We start from the raw sequence: 17,640 nt of genomic DNA on the forward strand, positions 1-17,640 counted from the left end.
TGAAATTAAATAAGTCATGATTATGTGTAAATCTCAGTGACAAAAACCTACAAAACTGCCGGACACTGTCTGTGGGTCAACGTTTTGTGTCAGATTTAAATTTTACTATAGGTTCAGCAAACCAAAAATAATAAGTAATGGTCAATATTTTGTTTTGTTTGTGATATACTTTGTTGAAAATGCCAGTAGAGAAGTTCTAGTTAATAAAATTTGTTTCTTTCAAACGTATAGTTAATAAAATTTGTTTCTTTCAAATGTATTTAGAATCATTTATTCCACCCTTAACATCGTGTTATAGAGACTCTTTGTTTTTGCATATTTCTATAGCTCAGCTTAAATGTTGAAAGAATTCCACAAGAAACATAATGGCGTCCATAACATTGCTGGCGTAACACAAGTGTAAACCAGACTTTATTTTATTTCTTTTATGTTTGGTGTATTTCTTGTACTGACAGTTAGCAACAGTATAATATTGCTCTTCATGATATGTTGTATTAGCTTCAGATTATCAGATTTCCTATACCTTGTTTATCATAAGAATACACCTGATGCAAACAAACACAAACATGATGATTGGTCAGCAACCATAGTACAGGTACACTGGAGTTACGCTCTTGGAAGTAGGCCCTAGTCATATATTAGATATCTCATTACTATGTTATGGTAAATGAAACTTTAAGATATTCTAATGTATAGCAGCCATAAACTTTTTCTTAATCACATTTTAGCTTGTAGCTATTATTTCAAATATCGTGTACAGTTGCAGTCCTCTACTTTTGTGCTTTGACTGTTGCACTGTTAATACGTAGTGTGAAAATGTCTGATGCTGCTTCCTTCTCTGTAGTGGAACATGCGTGTGGAACACCATTAAAAAGTGGCAAGAAACCAGTTGCTCTCAATATTTTTCAGAAGTTTACAGATATATTCATCTTTGAACTTTTCTGAGAAACTGTATTTACTTAAGTCAAGGTATACTTGAATAAGGGATGCATAGCTGAATCGGTAGTGTTGTAAAATGGTGACCAGTATTAATCCATTGAACTAAGGTTTAAATCTCGCTTTGGTTGTTCTTTTTTCATTCAGTCTGGAATACCTACGTCTTTTAAATGTAAACTTCATGAAATATGTGCTAATTAACACATATTTAATCACAATTTTAATTAAAATTGCACATTTTCGTATTTCTAATTGCATGGTGCACATAAAAATTTCAGTTTTCATTGTAAATATAAGTTCTTAGTTATCTATATTCTGTAAACGATTGCTAATAAATATTGTTTAAATTAAGAAAACATTTTTAAGACAAAAATGAAGAATCAAATAATCTTTATTGGACTATGTCCAGTGTTTTATACCACAGATGCGGTCTTCTCACAAGCCAGAGTGACAAGTGTTGTGGAAACATGGACAACAATAGTTTTCACAGGACTGAGCACACCATTCAAATGCTGCATTTTTATGGTTGCCACTATACCATTGCAACATGGACCCAACAGAACTGATCTGGAGCCAAGTTAAGGGATTTATCGTGAGCAATGACAAGAAATTTAAGCAGTCAGATGTACTGGAGCTAACGCACAAAGCTTTGTCTCACATCACTGTTGAACGCTGGTAAGGAATGCCAAGTCATAAAAGAAGAGGAGAAAATGTCTTGCTTAGTTGGCTTAGTGGATTCTGTTGTTGATCGATTCATCATCAATGCAGCAGATGACAGTTCCAGTACCGAAATGTATTTCTCAGATTTGGATATGAGAGAAATTGAGAGATTACCAAATGACTGACTGTAAGTAATACCTTCAGTGGCTTCAATATTTAACTATACGGTGAAATCCTTGCAATATGCTTTTGCGTCACAAATATATTGCACAGAAAAAATGACCCTGTGTTTAAGTTAGGAATTTTCATCACTCTTTGTTTTTAATTACAATACTGTGGTAGCTACAAATGAGAGCATGTCATGCTTTTCATCTGGGCCTCTAAGTAGTGTGTGGTATTGTTGGAGTTTTGCTGAATATTTTTCATTCTCTTTAAAAATTAAATGACATTCGAAGCTATACTGTTTCTCTGCTAGTCTCTCTTTATGTCGTAAGTGTAACTGCTCACATCACTGCAGGTCAGTTGGCCCAGCTGTCTAGCCAGTGTAGTCCATGTTAAATGTGATGGTAAAGCTATTGTCCCGTATTATCGCTCAGTTGATGTATTCTTAATGCACAGCATAAAACATGTCTTTATTATCATACTAGACTATACTAGAGACAGCTAGACGTCCTCTCCATGTGAAATGAAATCCAAAGAGATTCCAGCAAATACATAAGAATACATGGTGTAATATTTACATCAGGTTTATTCTTATGATGAACAGAGTATAATACACCATAATAAGAAGTCGAGCTGCACATAAGCTGGTCAGCATAACTTGCATGACAGCTCTGCTGTCTAATGTGGCGCATTTGTAGTTCCCCCCTCTCCTGTCTCTTACTGCACAGACAGTGTGGTGTGGTAGTGGGGAAAGTGTGCAGTCAGAAGAGAGAGATGTGTATGCATGCAAGAACACCGGACACTTGCAGAGTTCTTGGCCATCCCTGTATTAAGAGATATGGTAACGAAACATCACGCCAGCCCAGACTGTATTGAGTGTTGTGACAGTGTGTCTTGGTCTTGATGAGTCTCTAACGCTGTCAGTAACAATAAGAGATACTGAAAGATTGGTGTACACTTTTTCATCATATAATCATCGCCCAACTTGCACTGTCTCATGAGCCAATGTGTGTCACGCTGTCAGTCTGCTACCACCATGCAGTAATCCTACTCATTCACTAGTGAGATACTGGGGTTATTCTTTGTCTCTGTAAACACGTGTTGCTAAAATAAGTATTACACTATGCTATTTTGGAACCATTCTATTGAATGAGAAACCAAGATTTTCTGTTGAGACTGAACATTGCCTGAACACAAGAGGAGCAGTGTCAAAACACCAGAGACAATATGCCTGATGACTCTTAGAAGAGACACTTGGTGTATGATAAAAAACTTAGAGGATGGCACCAGAGGGTGAGAGGTGAACTGTCTTCATCAAAATGGTTTGAAGTGGTGACAGGCGCAGTGACAGCCTGGGTTATTTTTCTCTACAATAAATACACTGGTGAGCCATTATGACCACTGCCCATCATGAGATCGAATGCTGCCTGGTGATACACATGGTAAGGGAAGTATATGAACAGGGCAAAGATGAATGGGTATCATTCTGCTGACAATAAAGGTTGCAAATGAGGAAATCCACTGACATACGCAACTTTGACCTGGGCAACCATTACAACATGGCACCTGGGAATGAACATTTTGGAGATGATGAAGCTGGTCAGCTCTTCACATACTACTGTTGTGAACAACTATGGAAAATGGTGAAACGACAATGAAACTGTGAGTAGGCAACGAGGTGACTGAAGTCCACGCTTCATCACAGAACATGGCCTGAAGCTTGCCCACTCTGTAAAACAGGATAGGTGGTGACCTGTGGAATATCTGAAAACACTACAATGTTGGCTGGGGGCAAAAGAAGTGTTCTGAAGCACACTGTTCAGTGCATACTGTCGAACGTGAGGCTCTGAGGCACATAACCCATACCTGTTCTCAAGCTGATCAAACAATACTGACATATCGCTACAGTTTCTTGTTACATGAAGTCAGTGTTTTTTTTTTCCCCCTCTGTCTTCAGCTGCCATTCTCTTTATGTGATGTATAACTGCACTATTTAGGCCTTTGGCCATTTTCAAGTATCTAAAATGGATGTGTTGTACAATGGCTGTCCAGACATGCCACCATCCAAATTGCTGCTCGAACCATGCAGCGCACCGCAGATGGGCTGGTGGAGGTAGTATTAGGTACAAGGGACAATCACAGGGGATCTGTGGTAGTAATCGAAAGCACCATGACAGTTGTGACCCACCTGCATGCTTTCATGCTTGATGTCTTCCCTGATAGCAATGGCATTAACCAGCGAAATAACTGTTCAAGGCACAAGGGCATAACCATGCTATAGTGGTTTGAGGAGCAGGGTAGTGAAATCGCATAGATGTCTCAGTCACCAAATTTTCCTGATCTGAATCCAATTAAACATGTCTTGGACACTATCAGGCACACTTATAAACACTGCCCCATAATTTATGGGAAATGCATGACCTGCGAGTCAACATGTGGTGCCACATATCACTGGAAACCTACCAAGGACTTGTCAAACTGATGCTGTGTTGAATTGCTGTTGTACTGCATTTCAAAAGTGGACTAACACAGTATTAAGCAAGTGGCCATAATGTTTTTGTTCATAAATGTAGGTTGGCAACATTCCAGTACCAGAAAACCAATGGTAGCACAGTTCAAGGTAACCAATGAGAGGTGAGAAAAGAGGCATTATATTTCGAACACTAAATTGAAATCATTCAATGATCTTCACAGGTTATTCATAGTTCACTTAAATTTTCATTGTGGCATATTACACATATTTTTACTACTTGTTCAGAAGGTCGTGGTGAAGACTGGTTTGTAGTGTAGACCGAGATCTAGATCAGGCTGAAATGTGAAAGTTTAAGAGTTTGTGATTCCAAGAAATGTAATATTACTGGAAGCTATTTATTGGACCTGAAGGTTGTGACAACATAATAATCTACAGGGTCACCAAAGGTCTATGTCAGGTTGAAAGGTGATAGTTTGCATGAAAGTTGAATCCAACATATATATATAAAAACGGTTCAAATGGTTCTGAGCACTATGAGTCTTAACTTCTGAGGTCATCAGTCCCCTAGAACTTAGAACTACTTAAACCTAACTAACCTAAGGACATCACACACATCCATGCCCGAGGCAGGATTCGAACCTGCGATCGTAGTGGTCGTGCGGTTCCAGACTGTAGCGCCTATAACCGCTTGGCCACCCCGGCCGGTGTTATAACAAAACTCAGCTACATTTACCGATTAGTTCAAATAATTACTCAGAGGAAAGTTACTGATTACAGATTACACATCTCACATTACTTTGCACTGAAATTTCAGTTATATATTATAGACCATAATTTTATTATTATGATTATTAGGGAAATTACCATGTTAACTTTAGTGATTATGGCCCTTATGTTTTCAAAAACACTATACATGTTGTCTTTATACTGAAGTCATGATGTGATAAAATTACTTCCACTCACTGCTACAAAATATATTGTCTACTGCTGCTCTCGCACTGACAACTTACAATTGACTACTAATGTATCCCCTTGCATTTCCATGATACCTCATGATGAGCGCTAACAAAATTGCTCTGTTAAACATGTAAATAAACTCTGATTAGAATAAATTACTGTTTGATGTATTTGGCAAGTATCAGCCAACCACAGTTCTTTCTTGGACTCCAGGTGTTGCTATGTTGCCTGTTCTGTAGGACTGAGCAAGGCTTGATCAGGCAGATTCTCCAGGTTTGAGCTTGGATAATTAGTTTTGATCAATGTCAAAATGAACACAATATTGAAGAATGCATTTTAGACAGCCACATGGGCCACCCACATCGGTAATAGTTTGTGATCAGATCTTTACAGTATCAGTATGATAATGCATCTGTCCACAAATCTATTACCAGGGCATTGCTGTTTTAAGAACACATTTTGATATTAGTGTGCTGTTAGTATTCCAAACCAATCTGCCCAAAACTCCACCAATAAACACTCTTTGTTTCATGAAAAATTGAAACAAAATTCTGCCTTGAAAGTATAATTACTTAAAGTATGGGCTTTCCTGACTTTAATGTTGTGACAGTAGGAAAAGGAGGTTTACACACTATTAATTATACTTCTGATATCATTGCAAAGAACAGCAAAGTGTTCCAAGAGATTTTATTTCAGTCAAACTGTGTATATTTATTAAAAATAACAGTTCTCATTATGTATGGTAAAATCCTTTGACTTTAAAATTAAGTAACTTGATTCACAACTTAAAATATGTTGGCAATTACACATAAAATAATTATTACTACTTATAAGGGCACTCCTTTCACATGCCTGTGGATGTGCATTATGTATCTATATATACTACAGATTGCTTTTTTTCTTTCTTTTTTTTTAAAGACAAATATTAATACTGAAACTATGAAGTAAACATCAACCCAAATGTTGATTTGCATGCAACCATGCTGCAACACACATTTCACACGAGAACTTAACTATAGTACAACCTCCCCCCCCCCCCCCCCCACACACACACACCACCACACACATACGTTCTGAGAGTGAGAGGTGAAAGTCATATTCCAAGTGATGATGATAATTTTTTTTTTTTAGGCCAGTTTCAGTCCTCAGACCATCATGATGTTGCCTGAATACCAAAAGGAGAAAAATACGTGAAATGCATTTCATATTTAACTCTTAATACAACACTGTCTGGTGTACACACTAACAAAAGCTCACGTAGTAAGATGTCACTTGCTCACATAAGGCATTTAAAACAGTTTACAAGGCGATATAAAATCTATGGCAACAATTAGCATAAAATCCAACTTTAGTAACTGAAATTAAGAACCTGAGACATAAAGTAATGGGGCTGACAGTGTTCATACATATAACGAAATACTGAAGTAAAATGCACTTATACAGTGTTACCTGTCACCAACTAGTAAAATATATTACATTGTCAATAATACAATGTACCAAACACTACTACTATTTCTCCTATACATACTGTCTGGTTCTAACATACTAATATACCTCCTGTATCATCTTTGGTTTGACATATATAATAGTGATCAGCTCTATAGTCATCAGTATGCTGAGGGGCTACACACAGTATGTTAGAACCAGATTGTATACGTAGAAGGAAGAATGACAGTGTTCAGTACATTTTATTATTGACATTGTAATATATTTCACTACTTGACAACAGGTAACACTGTAGATGTGCATCATATTTAAGTATTTTGTTTTACATATGAACACAGTCAGCCCCATTACTTTGTGTCTCGTATTTTTACATCAGTGACTTGTGTTGAATTTTATGCTAATAGACACTGTAAGTTTTATATTGCCATGTAAGCCATTCTAAAGGTCTTACATGAGTATGTGACATCTTATTATGGGAGTTTTTTGAGTGCATACACCAGATAGCATTTTATAAATAACTAAGTATAAAATGCATTTCATTTATATTCTCCTTTGGTATACAGGAGTCCTGATAATAGTCTGAGGACTGAAACTGGTTGTAATAAAGAAGTATTTATTATCAGCTCCTGGTGGTGAAATATGAAAGGAGGAGGGAAGATCAGAGTTTCATATCCTGTCAATAATGAGGTTATTAGAGACAGAACACAAGCTCGAATTCGGGAAGGACGGAGAAGGAAATCGGCTGTGCCCTTTCCAAAGCCACCATCTTGGCATCTGCCTTCAGCAATTTAGGGAAATCACAGAATACCTGAATGTCAATGGCTGGACAGGATTTGAACTGTCGAACTCCCAAACGTGAGTCCAGTGTGTTAACCACTGTGCCATCTCACTAGGAGTGAACTATGACTTCTGCAGTAGCATTCATTGCACATTGTAAATTATCGTGTTGCAACAATAATGAAAAATCAACAGTCTCAAACTCTAAACCTCAACTAAAATAGGCACAAGATACAGAACATCTAAGAAATGGACTTAGATTGGTGAAAATTAGCCCCACAGTTACTTGTAGTACACACAATTTTGCAGGGCACATGGAATGTCTTCCAGTCACTGTTAAACAGACTACAGTAAAGTCAGTGACAACATATTTCAGAATCTCAGCAGTGCTAAGTTTTCTCCTCAAAATAAGAGGAAAAAAACCTATTTTGAAGTAATATGTACAGCTTTAAGCTGAATATTATGACATATTTTGTAATTTTACTACCACATAATGAAGTTGTATTTTGAAATTACCTGTCAGTGTATTTGATGACAATATTCATAAGTTTTCGCATCCGTCGTTTAAGCTGTGGGTCAACAGCGCATGACACAGATGAAGATTTACGCTTCTTTGGCTGGATAGGTATGGACTCTTCCTCTTCTTCCTCTTCCACTTTTCTTCGTCTCTTACGTGTCCTTTTTTTCAGCTTCTCCTCCTCTTCCTCTTCCTCTTCTTCAAATTCTTCTCCACCTTCATCAATTGCCTGGCACAAAAAAGATGCTACAGAATTCAGAGCCCGTTTAAATAGGTTTATTTATGTTTGAAAATCCAAATTTTCTCACTTTTGAAAATGGCCCCCTCCTAAAAAGCAATAGAAGTAGGACACTTACCTTCAGCCATTCTTTTTCTGTCAAACTGTCACTGTAGTCAACTTCTTTTCTTTGGCGAGACCCTCGGCCTAAATAACGATCTTCCTCCTCCTCTTCAAATGTCCACCTCTCCACCTACACATAATTTATGTCCCATTACAAATAAACTTTTGCAACATGAGTTATTTTGAACTATTACATATTTTAATGATTTAAAAACTAAGGTTCTAATAATGATGTGGTTTACAAGAAAAAAAAATTATTTTTCATTTATTCAAAACAACAGCTACATAAAGTAACACCAACACCAAAATAATTTTGTTGCACAGTTCCACGGCATAACTCTCTCTCGCAAGTCTGGTACACATTTAAAATAGAAAAATGCAAATTATACTGCCACATCATTATCACAATGAAGTCCAAATCTGAAAGTATGGTCATCAAGGAAGTATAGCTCTTAGCATTGAAAGCACGTTTATAATGAACACCAATGTATAGCAAGAAAAGAACAGAACTGAGCTCCAGGACAGAGAGTACTGATACTCATACAAACACTGAATATTCCACAATATACAAACATTACAAACATAAAAACTTTCAAGAACCTTCCAGAAATGATAAATACTAAGCAATAAACAACTGTTGGAGTTCAGGGTTTGGCAACCTGCAGCACAACAGTCAGCGATGCTAGCCACTATGCCAACATGCATGCAGCACAGCTTGCAGCATTGCTCCCTGTGCTGGAGAAATAGCAATCCACTGTTTCAGAAGTTTTCATTTGATCTGATTACAGCATCATGGATCTAGATCTTGTCAATCTTGTCTATGGGATCTGGTCATGTTGTCACATACTCTTCACTATGATCAGCATCAAATGTAGACCCCTCCACAAAGAACAGGATGATGTCTCTGTGCTTCTGTGTTCTTGCTGAAGGGTCATAATACTTGACTTCATATGTGACATCCAACAAGCAACGAAGGGTAGTATACAGCCCAAACTAGCATTTAATGGCTTTTCTGGTAGTCCCATTTTTGGCACAGGTGTAAAAACCCATACCAAGTCTCTCAGGCTTGATCTAATTGGTCACGGTATGCTGTTATAGCACTCTAAGTCATTCTCAAGGGTATACAGGGTACGTATGCAAGCCAGCTGTCATGCTTCTGTGATCCCGGTGATGAGGTGTTTCATGTAACCATACCGAGTATTGTCTAGTTGAAACAGAAACAGTGTATCCGTTGTCATTTTGACCCCAATGGCTAGCACTGTATCCCAATCTCTCTCTTCGACAGCAATGTACATCAAGAGGATATCTGCCAAAATCTTATTCAAGTGTTCTGTGAGACCATTCGTCTGTTGATAGTAGACAGCTGTCATTCCGTGCATGACATCGTAACATGAAATTATCCCTGACCAGGAACCCATGCAAAACTTCCACATTTTTATAGTTTTAAATAATGATAGTATTTGGAGTAAGTGCAGCCACTGGGATAAGGGTAGTTGTGGAAAGGAAGAGAAAACATCTTTACAAATGACCCAAACAACGTAAAATAATAATCAGGAATTAATGATACATACTTGTATGTACACTTCTGTGTGCCCAGAAAATATGTTTTGCATTCGGAATGATTGTCCTACCTCGTACGACGGGCAGAGATCAGGGACTGTCAGTAGGGCCACATAACCTATAACTTTAACTTGGCAAACATTTTCATTTACAGTAAGCATGTTAGGCCAAAGCAGCAATACGTAAATCACAATTCAAGGTGACAATGATAAATGTGTTTGTCGATTCAGAAAGTTTGTTTGCTTAGAAAAGTCAACTTATACGACGGGAAGAGATAATGGACTATCGCAGTGGACATGATTATTATCTACGACAATGCTGTATACAAATTATCCAGTTAATAAATAGTTTAAAAGAAATAAAACAGTATTTGTAATAAAATAATATCAAAAGGGAGTCTCTCATCCATGATTGATAAGTTACCTTCATAAAATGTAGATATGGAGCTGGGCATCTATGGTGCCCTTCTGCCTATGATAGTTAAAAGTCTCTTTTACGTTAAAATTTTCCACAAATACTGTTTTAATGAAAAATTGGTATGTAACATCAGAAGCCGGTTAAAAAACCTTTTTAACAATAGCTCATTTATCCCTGCAAGATTAGTATGTGTTGTGAAAAACGTATGTTGACTTGAGAAATAATAAAGATGATAAATAATAGTCTCACAAAGTACCTAATGATTGGCCAGTAATACCTGTATCTGATTCTGTCTAGAGTTTTCACAGCTCTTGGGTGACAAGATGTTGGAACATCATGGAATTACATAAGGATAAGTGGCTGCATATTGAACTGGAATGACAAGCAACTATTTCCACCCAATTAGGTCACAGTTACTCTTACATAATATTCTGTTTATTAATTTGAATTCTCCTTTGGTCAGCCCCTCCAACTTCAAGGCTTCTACGGTTTTCAGCAGTGCTGGATATTTGCTCTATTCAGCAGCAATATCATTTAATGTGGCAATGACTCAGATTTGATCTGTGCTGCTGTGTTCCGCTAAAGGTTCCTTGAAAGACAGTCAGCAACCTCATCCTTGTGTTTGTGTCTGCTTTTTTATACCCCTGAAACCTCAGTTCCCATCTCACCAGTTGACCTGACAGATCCATCTACATCTGTACTCTTCCAACCACTGTGAAGAGCATGGCCAAGGGTACATTTCACTGTACCAGTTATTAGGGCTTTTTCCCATTCCATTCATGTATGGAGTGTGGGAAGAATTAATCTAATCTTGTCCTCACAATGTCTATGGGAGTGATATGTAGGGCGTTGTAATTTATTTGTAGTCATGATTTAAAGCCGGTTCTTGAAACATTGTTAGTAGATTTTCTTAGGAAAGTTTCCGCCTATCTTCAAGTCTGCAGTTCAGTTCTTTCAACATCTCTGTAACACTCCCCTGTGAGTAAAAAACACACACATACACAAACACACAGAAACCTGTGACCATTTGTCCTGCTTTCTCTGCGTACATTCAATATCCTCTGTTAGTCCTATTTGGTACAGGTCCCACACGCTTTGGCAACATTCTAGGATGTGTCGCACAAGTGGTTTTTCAGCAATCTTCTTTGCAGACTGACTGCATTTCCCTAGTATTCTACCAACCAACCAAAGTCTAGTACCTGCTTCACCCAAGACTGAGCCTATGTGACCGTTCCACTTCATGTCCCTACTCAGAACGACATCCAAGTATTTGTATGAGTTTACTGAGTCCAACTGTGACAAACTGATATTATATTCACATGATACTATGTTCTTTTGTTTTGTGAAGTTGAAAATTTTACATTTCTGACCATTTAAAACAAGTTGCCAATCTTTGCACCACTTTGAAAGTTTACTCATGTCTGATTGAATATTTGTGCAGTTTCGATCAGCCTGGACTTCCTCCAGGTTAGTCAGGCAACATATAAAATGTTCTTTAGTCACAACAGTGAATGGTTTGCAACGTCACTAGTGCTGGAACTTCTTTATTGCTCCAACAACTGCGAAGCACTCTTTCCAACAAGAGCAAGGCACTCTTTCTCTGCTGTAGAGTAGTTCATCTCAGACTTGGAGATGATGTTAGGGCCCCCTTGGGGATAAAGAAAGATCTTTCTTAAACAAGATCTTTCTTAAACCTCGTTCCAGGAAAATTTGGCGACTCCCTGCAGTAGTTCTTGCAAGGGACATATCTTAGTATGAAAGTCCTTTATGAATTGATAGTCATAGGTACATATTTGGAGAACACTTCTCTGGATCAAGACAGACACCATCGCCATTGACTAGATACACCACAATTTTTGTTTCTTGGGCAGTAAAGAGGACTTTTTTCAAATTCAGGTGGAGGCCTGCAATCTGATCACCATTCAAGATAATCTTCAGGTGGCTTAGGTGTTAAGTTGTCGAAGCAGGTTGTCCATCATATGTTTGGAGATGACTGGAACATTACATACTTCAAACAACATGTCTTCAAACTCATAGTGGTCATCAGGAGTTATGAAGGTAGTCGTTTCCCTGTCAGCCTCATCAGCCTTGATCTGCCGGTAGCCTGTCTCCATATCCATTGTTGAGAAATACTTTGCTTCTTTCAACCAGTCTAGGGTGTCATCAATGCGCAGCAGTGGGTGACATCTTTTCTTGTGACCTTTTTTTTTTTTCAGTCCTCGATAGTCAATGCTGAAATGCCATGTGCCATGCTTCTTTTTCATAAGGAGCACAGGAGAGGACCAAGAACTCTGAAGGTTCAGTGACATCTCTCCGCAAGTTCTTCACTTCCTCCTGGATTATCCACTGTTCAGCCAGTGACACGTTAGACGAGCAAGGGCTAAATGGTGGATGATTCCCACTGATGATATAGTGTTTTACCATCTGCAAATCTCAGCACAATCACTTTCACATCACACAACACAGTCTGCTTTAGCTGGCAACAATGAAGTATTTGAAATTACAGAAAAGGAGGCCCTTGAGTATACTAGCCCCTGGACAGGTTGGTCGCTGATGGTGGCATCATCAACCAGATTTCCTGAATTTCATTCAAGAAGGATTTTCATTTGTGGCAGCCTGACCTCTACAGATGGCCACCTCACTTCATATTCCTGCATTTGGAGGGTAGGTGGGGTGCTGATACCTCTATACAGCAATGGGGAGTGGCTACGGATACTGGGGAGCTACCTCATCCAGGGTATGCCAAGTAAACTATAATCGTCTGTACTTGATTGGCGTTAATAGAACTGTTGCAATATTTGACATATGGCAGCTGCTAGCTGTCAAAAACTTGTCTTATTTATCTGCAACAGCATATAGTGCTGCAGTGGCATCTATAGTGGGCACATACAAGTGTGTTTTTCCCAACTCCAAATGTCTGTTCTTCTACAGGGCATTATACATGTTGGAGGACTTGGTTGTACCTACTTTGGTCAAGTGCTGGATTGTCGTTTGATGGCTGTGGCACAAGTCTGACTTGGCAAAGTCCATTTTTCCTGATGTACTTTACCGGTGGCAGAGATTGATGCTCAAAGTCAGTACACCTCTTCTTCAACATTCTCTATTACTTCCTGATGTACGAGGTTGACATGGCTGCCATCTCTTGTTTACTTGGTCTAACAGTTCTGGCTGCCATAAGATGCTGTACGTCTCCTCTTACACAAACAATCATGCCACAACAACATTAAGTCCAAATCTAAATGCAGAGTAGTCAATGAAGTACAGCTCTTAGCAATGAAATCATGTTTATTATGAACACCAACACACAGCCAGAACAGCACTGAGCTCCTGGACAGAGAATGCTGCTATTTATACAAACACTGAATATTCCAGAATACACAACCATTACAAAGAAATTTTGAAAACCTTCCAGAAATGATTAAATGGTAAATAGTATATAATTGCTGGCTGTTGGGTTTGAACTGCTGACCTACAGCACACCAGTGAGCGATGCTAACTGCTCTGCCATGCTGCATGCAGTACGGCTCACAGCAATATATATTTATTATGAGATTCAGCTCATTGTCCAATCGATAGCAACCACCTCATAATCCCTTAACAGCAACACCACTGAAGAGACTATTTCATGCACAGCCCCACAACCACAATATTACTACTACTCCACTAATGTGCACCCAATCACATGCAGTCTCTCTTCTCTCTCTCTCTCTCTCTCTCTCTCTCTCTCTCTCTCTCTCTCTCTCTCACTCCACACACACACACACACACACACACACACACACGCGCGCGAGGGGGGGGGGTGGAGGGAGAGGGAGGGAGGGATGGAGGGAGGGAGAGGGGGGAGGGAGAGGGAGAGGGGGGAGAGAGAGAGAGAGAGAGAGAGAGAGAGAGAGAGAGAGAGAGAGAGAGAAAGGAGGTTATTGCTATTGAAAAGTATTTGAAGCAAATGACTGAAGAGCATGTGGAATTCACATTTCCAACTACTTACTGTTTAGTGAATGCAGCATAGGAGATTCATTCGAAACACTATTCTATTCTCAAACCAGGGAATACAGTTTGGACTCATCTGACAACAATTGCTAGGCAGAGACATCTGAACTTTCAGAAAGAGAAGACACACATCTGTCATTCAATGAGACATCCAAATCAACACTATCATGTACTAGTAGTCACTAATACAAATCATGTCAACAGTAAATGAGGTGGCAACTGGAAATGTCCTCCAAAGCTGCGGTACATACGACAATATGATTCTTGTGGGCAAAATTTCTAAATTGCTCACAGATTCATCACGAAATTCTGGCAGTATAAGGAACAAATGCATTATCACATCCAGCCATAGTGATATGGGTCCAAGAGTTAGACCAAGGCTGCACAGACATATGTGATGCTGACCAAGAAGGAAGGCCACTGACATCGACCACATACGACAATGTCCAGGAATACATTTAACTAGTGTCTGTTATGTCGGACATGTCTAACAGCACAGACATCTCTTGTGATGACGCAGCTGGTGTCTATATTTATATGAAACCTTTTCCCTTTCATTTCCCATCCTCTATTTCATACAACTGTTCAGGCAGCTGAGGAACAGATTTGCAGTAATCGCAGATTTTTCTACGATGAAGACATTCACACAGCAGTTCTCAAATGACTCTATGACTAAGGAGTGGATTTCTATTGTTGAGCAACTGAATGATTGGTAGAACGTTCTGGCCCTCATCTTGGTGACTATGCTGAAAAATAGTGTCACATATCTGTGTCACTTTGAAATGTAGAGCGGCATTTAATGAAAGTCATTTAGACTGCCAATGTATAACTTACTGTTTGAAGTCCTCTGGAACAATACCTAAAAATAACCAATCAATAACTGAGCAGATCATTACTAGATACAATTTGAAGTTTTTTTTTTATTTCACAGTCACAATTATGAAGAAAAAACAATATTTATACTATAAAACTTTCAAAGTTTAGAAATTTCTCAGAAATTATATACTGCTAAATTTGCTTATTAAATAAAAAACCCTGAAGCATCTGAATGTTTACCCAAAAACATGCAATAGTTCTCAGTTACCATCCTGGGCCAATGCATATAATGAAAATACTTCAATAGCATTCAAAATACTGGATATGCAATATAACTCATTTTATATTTTTGCTATAATTTTATTTGACCAGATAATTTGTGAAAAAGGTGTCAAATGTTGCTCACGATTGGTGCACTTCAATTATAACAAAACTGTCTCTAACGACAATGACACAAAATAGGATAAATTTTTAATCAAACAATTCTAATATTCTGGAAGATGTAATTAGCACAAGCAAACTTCTCATATTGTGTAGTGGACGATTGGTATTCTGGCACTTTACTGGAAACATGATATGAGGATTGTTTCAATAGTCCTTATTTAAAGTCTTGATGAGAGGCAAACATATAATTTCCTTGTTTACAAGGACAGGAGAAAACTAAAACTAAAATTATTTCCCTGCAGTTGTCAAGAAATGGAAAAAATTAGTAAACTTAAAACAAGCACTTAGGGCTGGTAGTTATTACACACCAGTGCCAATATCTATGATAAAAAGACAACTCACCTGAACTTTGAAAATTAACTGAAAGTTGCACACTTCCACTTATGGGGAAATAAGCCTGATAAATATGACATACAAAGGAAACTACTAATGTAGAAAAACAAAATGAATGCTTTAGATCTTGGTATCAAAATAGAGATGAAAGACAACAGTCTACAAGGACAGTAAAAACAAAAAGAGAAACCATGAATTTTAGTTGGTTATGTGCACAAATTGATGACAGAATTAATGTACAAAAATACCAGTCGGATGTGTGAAAAATATGATTGGAACTTAATGATTCTGATAACATTTCTTCAAATTGTATGAAACTGTATACATAAAACAAGTTGGAGGTAAAGACAAGGAGGATGTGTGTCAAATGTGACAAGCAATGAAAGATTAACATTGCAAAGAAACCTCTCACACATTTTAATTGTTTTTTTAAAACGTATTTTGTTACAGCACTCAGTTAACAAAAATGCATCTGACTGACCTTTACAAGATTCTTTGGATGTAATTTCATATGTGACGGTTTATTTTTCCATTAAATGTATGATGTATATCCTTAAATCAAAACCAGTCAGTGTGACCAGTTATGGTGCCCATATTAAACTATTTCAGTCACCATATGGCTGAACATGATTGATGTATACTTATGCTAGTTCAAGACAAATGGAATGTGAGAGTCCACTTTTTTGCATCACGCCAGTCAGGATGACATAAAGAGAACCATAATGCCTGTTTCAATCTCTAACATTTTCTTTACTATCAATACTGGACCAGTCATGTTTCCATTATTTAAAACAGTATCTTGAAATCATTCACTTAATTACATGTGTTACAAGCAACATTAAAAACTACTATAGATAGATCTGATCACTTAAAATGTCACAAGACAGACTTGTTCAAGAGCAAACCTAAAATTATTTTCTTTCTGAGAATATCAAAACACAAAAGATAAGTTCACTATTCATTCATATCCACAGTTGGTAACCTGCCAAAAAAGTTTCCTAATGATTCTGTGATTAACAGAAATTTCAACATTGTAACAGACAACTAATCAAAGTAATCAAATAAATTTGTGAACTTCAGTTAAAAGTTGTAGAAAACCCTTTGATATTTTTGAACAGTTATTTTTATAGGCATGAGAAAATAAATTAGAATCTCGGGCACAAGGTAATATATCTACATGACAGAATAATCACTTCTACACGCTATATGCTTCAGTTACTCTGTATTCGATAGTTTGTTGCAAATTCAGCTATGAAAGACACTGAAATGCTAGCAATAAGCTTGATATCAGAAATGAAATATATCTGTAACTTGATTTAAATCAACCTAATGCTTTCATGCATTACAGTCTTTAATATGTAGCTGGAAAAGCCTACAAATTTCTTAAGAGATCCTGAGAACCTCAGAGTCTGGAACTAGGTAATTGCAAGTGCACTAGAAAAATCCTGTTCCAAACATGAATAAATACGCAGTGTTTAAATTAACTAACCTATGGTATGTGAAACTCCACCCTGTAAAGAACTGTTAAGTACGGAACACAATTCATTCATTCATTCAATCATTTTGTTTCGTGAATACCATCAAGAAAGTGGGTCTTCAAGACCATACATTAACAAAAGAGAAGTAAATAACAAACTTAATCTGTACATTATATTAACAATAAACTATTGCTATACTACTTAATACAATCTGTGCATAGGTCAGCTACTTATAACCTTGAAAACTAGAAGGAAAGCCGCTACTCTGAAAAAAAGCTGCTGCTTCCTAGGTTATACTGTATTATACAGCTAATGTTTATCTTCTACTGGTATC

General features: G+C 37.6%; 1 protein-coding gene across 3 annotated transcripts in view; it reads right to left on the minus strand.

Annotated features, from left to right (window-relative positions):
* LOC126184368 (ATP-dependent helicase brm) overlaps positions 1 to 17,640 on the minus strand; it is a 437,613-nt gene that overhangs the window by 11,815 nt on the left and 408,158 nt on the right. For all 3 annotated transcript variants that reach the window (XM_049926751.1, XM_049926752.1, XM_049926750.1), the window contains 2 exons: positions 8,285 to 8,398; positions 7,928 to 8,157 (listed from right to left, as the gene is read on the minus strand). In XM_049926751.1, the coding sequence (XP_049782708.1) occupies positions 7,928 to 8,157; positions 8,285 to 8,398 (344 nt within the window). The remainder of the gene's footprint in view (positions 1 to 7,927; positions 8,158 to 8,284; positions 8,399 to 17,640) is intronic.

Source organism: Schistocerca cancellata, chromosome 4, assembly GCF_023864275.1.
Source record: "Schistocerca cancellata isolate TAMUIC-IGC-003103 chromosome 4, iqSchCanc2.1, whole genome shotgun sequence".
NCBI classification, from domain to species: Eukaryota; Metazoa; Arthropoda; class Insecta; order Orthoptera; family Acrididae; genus Schistocerca; species Schistocerca cancellata.